This window comes from Alligator sinensis, unplaced genomic scaffold, assembly GCF_000455745.1.
Source record: "Alligator sinensis unplaced genomic scaffold, ASM45574v1 scaffold966_1, whole genome shotgun sequence".
NCBI classification, from domain to species: domain Eukaryota; kingdom Metazoa; phylum Chordata; order Crocodylia; family Alligatoridae; genus Alligator; species Alligator sinensis.
In genome coordinates, this window is record NW_005842161.1 from 705,025 (window position 1) to 712,531 (window position 7,507).

Below are 7,507 nucleotides of genomic sequence, written 5' to 3' on the forward strand. Positions count from 1 at the left end.
TGTAGTAGAAGTATATAATATTACACACATTTAAACTGGATAGGAGGAAATACTTATTGTCACAACTCATGAATAACTTGTGGAACTCACTGCTATAAGATAGTGTCTGAGAGCCTACTAGGATTCCAGACAGGATTGATCATTTACCTGAAAACAGACACACCCAGTTAAATTAGGTTTTGATACAATACTAAGTAGTTTAAACCTTCAGCCCTGTGCACTGGCTCCAGAGAGGGCACAAAAATAGGAGTAGCTCTGTTGCTGGCCCAGCCACCATTGTGCCACTAGTAGTGGAGCCATTGACACTACCCCATGTGCCACTGCTGCCTCTGACTCTATGTCATTTCATATATCTTCCTCTGAAACAGGACACTAGAGGGGATGGCTTATTGGCCTATCAATACCTATGTTATGTTACACTCACCTTAGCTTTAATTCTGCTGACTTGTTTAAAACTGTTTTGGATATTCCATTTGACATGTATTTAATTTGTAAGCAAACCTACCAAAAGGATCAGGGATGTGCCTGAGCCCAACTCACATTTCCCTTAAGTTTAGATGTGTTTAGGTCTGAGGTCTTGACTTTGGCTTACTACAACAAGTGAAGAGAAAGCAATACAATTTACTGCTGATCAGCATCCAAACTCTTCTAAAAATCAAATTATTTGGATCTTTTGAGCTCAGTTCCATGATTAAGCTTGTCCACCAATCTATCCAGAATTTATACAACATTCACCACTTGAATAATGGAGCCATTCAGATTATAATGATCTAATTTAGTAACTTTATTGGCACACTTATTTTAGGATGTCTGCAGAAAGAAATCTTTAAGAAAATGTGTCAAGATAGTAGTTCTCCCATCGCCTCACTTTGCTAGTTGCTATCTTCCATTTGCTTGGAGTCATCTTCTCTATTCCTTTCATAATCAAGTCACTGAAAAGTATACACCTGTAGGTGTAAGTCCTTTCAATGGACCTCAGAGAAAACTCTTTCCTGTTGTTTATAATAAACCATTTCAAAGAAGACCATGCAGCATCCATAGGGTGCAGGTAGTTGTAGGGTGAAGGCACAAAGAGAAGCTCATGGCCATTTGCCTTAGCAATTTCAGGACAGCAGTCAGTGCTGGATATGTAAATCACTGATGGGACCTGAGATATTGTTTTCTCTTGATTAGTATGTTCTTTTGTCTTCACCAAAGTCGGCTGCCTTTTCTCTTTGACTATAATGACACATTTCCCATAGGACTTATTCAGAGAATCACAGAATTCCTGAAAAATATCTTCTTGTTGGTTCCTGCATAGTTCATTCCTTAACAATACTCTGTACCTCCAAGGCACCCAACCTTGACTACTTCCAGCATGAAGCAGGGTCCATGTTGGCCAGTTTGGGTTGTCTTCCTGAGATATCTTCTCTCCTGTTATGAGACTTTCTGAAATATCAGTTTCTCCTAAAAAGATAGTATTGAAACCATTAAATTGCAGAGTCCTCAGGGCTCTTAAATACTGAAGGCACTGCTTCTTTGTAGCAGCATCAAAGTAAATCCGGTGAATGATATGCTTGAAAAGAGGATTTATGAAGCGGTACATGCTGGTATCGCTCAAGTGCTTTGAAATACAAGAAGGTTCTGAGGATACAGTGAGGTTTGGAGTGTAGTAGAGCAGTGAGCTCATAATGAGCCTTATTATGTTTGTGCTGTTTAATTGCATCATAACATGTAGTTGTATTCAGTTGCATCATAACATCCAGTATTCCCAAATGGCTGATCAAAATTCACAGCTTCACCATAGAAAATAATAGCTCTGCCCCCTCAGTCTCCCAGTATTTATTAATTTATTAATGATCCTTTGGCAACATGGCTGCTGCTAGTGGTGCCACCTCCTCTATCCTAGTAATTAGAGCGCTTGGCAGAGGAGCTTGACTTTCCGGTCCTGTACCTAGGACACTTAGTGCTTGGTTCCTGCTCTGGCTCCCAGGACTCCTTAGATGTTTTATCCTGTCCCGGAAGCAAGCACTGGAAGCCAGGACTGCCCCTTTTATCCTTGGGCTACAGAATCATGCTCCTACTTGCTTTATCTCCTTGAGCTAGTAAATCTTGAATTCTTTTCTGCACAGTTGAAGCTTCAACAGGGGATGCCAGAAGTGCCCCTGCACAAAATAACCTATGGTTAGGAACACTTTCTGGGTAGTGGGAGATGTGGATTTGAATCGCCCTCAGGCTAGGAGAGAATTGAATTCAGGTCTTCTTCCATTTACTGGGTGAGTGCTCTAACCACAGGGCATGGTGGGTACCAGCCCCAGGCCATCTTCTAAAGAAAGCAGCAGCTGTAACTGTACTTGACGAGAGCTACATCCTGTAGGCTTGCATTAGTTGTTCTCAGAGCATGTTTGCTGGACTAGCCCGTCAGGGCCTCAGGCAGAGGAGTACCTTGCTTCTGGAGGCTGACAGAACTTAGACGTGAGCTAGATGCCAAACTATTCAACCTGTTAGGACTTCAGCCATTCAGAACATGCATGGGGGTATAACTCCAGGCAACTGAGGAACTTAAATATATTACTTTTTTATTTTAATGTTCAAAGAGAGCCAAGTACAATTTCTACATCTTACAGAGGAATTCCAGAAATGTAATTACAATAGCACTGATGTCAGCAGTACTTGATTTACAAGAAAGCTTTACTTTCTTTCCTTAGGAAGCCTTAATACCGTGAAAATAATTGAAACGGTAACTGTTTGATTGTTGCTTTCAATTTAGGGAGCCATATTCTCATTTAGCACTTCAAACATAATAAACAGAACTGGTGTGAGATGTGAATTAGAGTAGTGGATTTACACTGTACTGTGGACTGTCTTCATTAAAGTCTTAAGAACATATAAGAACATGTGGAGCATGTACACTTTACATGTCCCCTCTTCTATTATGGCAGCTGTGACGGGACCCTGAGTCAGCCAAGGCCCTGAGGGTACAAACTCCCCATATGGTGAGATATTCAGTTACAGGACAGCTAAATTTAGGGGTAACCCCCCGCCCCCAACTTTAATAATTAGAGAAAACACTCAGCAGAATGAGGGAAGATGGAATATAACATAAAGGTTTAAAACATACTATCTTCTAGCACCTTTCACACTTACCCATGGCTAGGTCTTACTTTACAGTCCACATCTGTTTTCAGCAGCAGGCAGGAATCATCACTGTCTCTGCAGCAAACTCCTCCTTGCCCTCAGAGGTTTTGGCTTCTCCGCTTACATCAGCAGGTTGCTTTTGCCCTATGAGGCTGAAGTTGATTCCTTATTGCCAATTTCTTATTCCTGGTTCCTTTTTAAAAGCTAATCATTACACAAATAATGGTTGTTAGTAATGAATAAGACAAGATTTCATTAAAAACATATATTTACTAATTAAAATGTAAAATAGTATCAAGTACATATCCCTGAAAAAAGACCTGAGATTAGGCTGGGATTATGGGGCAAATCCTTTTTGGGTCACCCCAAGACACACGTCTTCATAATCAGGAGGCTCTCCTGAAAAAGCCTGAGCAGAAGCCTGCCTGACCTGAAGCTCGTTTACTGTGTGCTAGGCTTCGTACTGATAGCCCCTCAGGCCTGAATAAGGAGCTGGGTTTGGGCTGGGATTACAAGTGAAAATCCCTTTTGGGTCACCCAAGACCACAAATCTCTGCCATCAGAAGACTCTCCTGAAGAAGCCTGGAAAGGCCCCTGTCTGAACCAAAGTTCAGCTTCTGCATAACAGGCAGGACCCCTGGTCTCTGTACTAAAAGCTTAGCCCCAAATAAAGAGCTGGGTTTGAGCTGGGATTACAGGTGGGAATCTTTTTTGGGTCACCCCACACCACATCTCTCTGCTATCGTGGGACTCTCCCAAAGAAGCCTGGGTAGGCCCCACCCAAAGCTTGGTTTTTGTGTGCCAGGTTGCCTACTGACAGGCCCCCAGTCCTGAATAAGGAGCTAGGTTTGGGCTGGGATTATGGGTGGAAATCTTTTATGGGTCACCCCAAAACACATCTCCTCCACCAGGGGACTCTTCTGAAGAAGCCTGGGTAGATCCCTGCTTGATCTGAAGCTTGGATTTTGAGAGCCAGCTTGCCACTTGACACCCACCCTATAAGGCCTGTATGCTGCTGTTCTGCCAAGTGCTGGATGGCATTACGAATGGTTGCATACAAATACAGTGGAGTCGCATCTTATGCGGGGGTTAGGTTTTGAAGTCAGCGCATAAGGTGAAAATTGCGTAAGGTGAAAATTGGTGACTATACACGGGGTGGGAGGGGGGGTGGGGCTTGAGTTTGCATGCGGCGCCATGCTTAGAGCTGTGCAGCTGGTGGCAGCAGCACAGCACGGTGTGGTGGTGAGGATGGCTGCGTGCCGCCCGGCTGCCACCACGCTGCCACTGCTGCCCGGAGGCCAGCCACACAGCTCTGGGTACGGCACCATGGCAACAGCGGGAGGTTTAGGAGGCAGTGGCCATCACCACCATAATGGGCCTCCAGGTAAGCGGCAGCGCCACGTGCAAACCCAAGCCCTGCCCCCACTCCCACCCCGCGTATAGTTGAATTCACGCAAGTTAAATGCACATAAGATGTGACTCCACTGTATAGGGGTTTTACATTAACTTTTCAAATTTACCTCAAGTCCCCAACCAAAAACTCGGTAAAGTAACTTTGAACTTGGTGTTTTAATGTGAATAAACCTGCCCACTCATAAGCAAATGTTAAATTAAAACAGGTTTATTAAAAGGGAATAGTGGAGCAATGGTACAGCCTAAGTAAAACCTTAACTATTAACCTTTAACTGTAGTTTAATATTGATCACAGTCATAGTCAGCAGCAAACCAACCTGGGAAACTACCACTTAGCTCAGTCACTGGGGAAGGGAATCTCACCCAGGGCTTGCATCCAGGGGCTCTGCCACCTGTACCAGCTTAGTAGTAAGTGCTGGGTAGAGAGGCCTACCCTCCAAATCGATTTGGAAAGATTCGGTGATTCAGACATAGACATAGATTTAAATGTTTTTTCTACGTACCTCTAGGTAGGAGGTGGCTCATGAATGCTGCGATGCTGGGGTACATGGAGTGTCCCAAAGAAGCATGGAGGGCTCTCCAGCATGCTCAGCAGCAGACCCAGAAGTGGACCAGAAGCACTTCCGGCCCACTTCCAGGTCTACCAGAGAGCACGCAGGGGGCTCCCCCATGTCCCTCCGGCTCAGCAATTAGTGCCTCCTGTGTATGGGGGGGCACCCGGGGTCCTCCCACAACCAATCACCAAGCTGGGAGGGTGCAGGGGGGCCCTCAGTCCACTTCTGGGTTCACCGCTGGACACGTGGAAGCCCCGCCCCTCCCCCCCCAGCCTCACTCCGGCGGGACGCTTTATCCTCCCCAGCATCACAGCATTCACAAGCTACGCTAGTACCTCGAGGTATGTAGAAAATACTTTAAAAGCCGTGTCTATGTCCGAATCGCTGATTCTCCAAATCAACATCGAATCTTCAGATTCGGATTTGGCCAAAGCCAATCAGGGACTGTGATCCGAATCAATGAATCAAATCACTGTCCGTGATTTGGGCTGAATCTGAATCCAAATCAAAGAGGGCCCGCTTCGCACACCCCTGCTGGGGAATAGAGGGGAGCAGTTTGTTTGCTGCTGTGATGATTATGTGGTTGTATTGTATGTTGAAAAGGTGTCTTTGGATAGGTTTTGTTTTGGTAGGTAATTGGCACTCTGTCCTCTGGATGGCTCTGGAAGGATCCCGTTCCTGAGAAATCTTGCTATTTCTAGAAGCTGGGAGGAAGAGAGGAGGGGGAAAAGGAAGGAGCTGACCTGTGCATGCCTGCAGGTGCCTGTGTGAGAGCTTGCTAGCCTGCAGCCTGCTGGAGTCCATAGAAGCCTGCTCCTGTCAAGCCCCAGTGTGTGGAGACAGAGGAGGTGTGCCACGTAGGGATAGCAACTAAAATCATGGAGCAGTGGGGCAGAGATGAGGCTGAAGTTGGTGCCTTATTCCCAGTTCCATATTCCCAGTTCCTTATTCCTGGTTCCTGGTTTCCTTTTTCAAAGCTAGTCTTTCCAGAGTTAATGGTTGTTAGTAATGAATTATACAAGCTAAAGAGTTAAGTGTTCACGAAAAATATATATTTATTAATTAAAATGTAAAATAATATCATGTATTAAGTACATAGCCCTGAATAAAGAGCTGAGATTAGGCTGGGATTATGGGGCAAAATCCTTTCGGGGGTCACCCCAGACCACATGTCTCTGCAATCAGGGGACATTTCTGAATAAGTCTGAGTAGGGCTCTGCCGGACCTGAAGCTCAGTTTTTGCATGCCAGCCTGTCCATGGATGACCCGTGGGTCTGAAAAAGGAGCTGGGTTCGGGCTAGGATTATGGGTGGAAATCTTATTTGGATTCCCCAAAACATACATCTCTGCTATCAGGAAATTCTTCTGAAGAAGCCTGAGCAGGCCCCTGCCTGACCTGAAGTTTGGTTTTTGCATGCCAGGTTTTCAACTCACGGGCCCCCAGACCTGAATTAGAGAATGTGAGAACAGGAAACAGGGAAACACAATAATGTTATTAATGGAGGATTTGATTCTGAGAGATTAAAGGGTCCTCTGGTTCAATTTGGATTTGGAGATTCGGCCATCAAATCAGGCTGAATCTCTGCTGAATGGAACCAGGGAGTGAAGCTTCACACAGCCCTACTATTTGGCACTGGTGAGGTCACATCTGCAGCACTGTGCACTACAGAACAAATGTGGACAAATTAGAGAGAGTCCAGTAGAGGGCAACAAAGATGTTTCAGGGGCTGGGGCACATGACTTATGAGGAGAGGCTAAGGGAACTGGACGTATTTAGTCTAGAGAAGAGGAGACTGAGAGGAAATTTAATAGCAGCCTTCAACTAACTGAAGGGAGGCTCGAAAGAGGATGTAACTAGATTGTTCTCAGTGGTGACAGATGACAGAACAAGGAGAACCAGTCTCAAGTTGCAGCAAGGGAAGTTTAGGTTAGAGATTAGGAAGAATTTTCTCACTAGCAGGGTAGTAAAACACTAGAACGGGTTACTCAGACAGGTGGTGGAATCTTCATCCTTGGAGGCTTTCAAGACATGACTAGACAAAGCTTTGGCTGGGATGATCTAGTTGGGGATGGTCCTTCTGTGAGCAGGGGGTTGAACTAGATGACCTCCAGAGGTCCCTTCCAACCCTAACTTTCTATGATTCTATGATTCTAAACTACTGATACTGTATTTTCTTATATCTTGATGAGATGGATGTATGTTTTATTTAACAATTTTGCTGATTGAGAAAACATCATGAGATGCAAATCTTGTTTTATGGAGGCAGTGGCTGTACTATGTTACCATAGTGAGATTTTACTGCATAACTACAACTGTATGAAATGTCTGGATTTTTGGTTGCTACAAAGATCAGGCATCCTGATCTCTGTGAACCTGAACCTCTGTCTCTCACACTGAACAACTAATGTGGACACTCCTAAAA

The 7,507-nt window shown here is 44.8% G+C and overlaps 1 protein-coding gene across 1 annotated transcript; it reads right to left on the minus strand.

Moving 5' to 3' along the window:
* Window positions 1-826: 826 nt before the first annotated feature.
* Window positions 827-1,588, minus strand: FAM243A (family with sequence similarity 243 member A). The gene has a single exon (XM_006025714.1). The coding sequence runs from the start codon at window positions 1,583-1,585 to the stop codon at window positions 827-829; it is 759 nt and encodes a 252-aa protein (XP_006025776.1). The 5' UTR covers window positions 1,586-1,588.
* Between the last annotated feature and the right edge of the window lie 5,919 nt (window positions 1,589-7,507).

Coding starts and splice junctions, on each gene's coding strand:
- FAM243A (XM_006025714.1), bottom strand. CDS start 1,585: ATGTACCGCTTCATAAATCCTCTTTTCAAGCATATCATTCACCGGATT.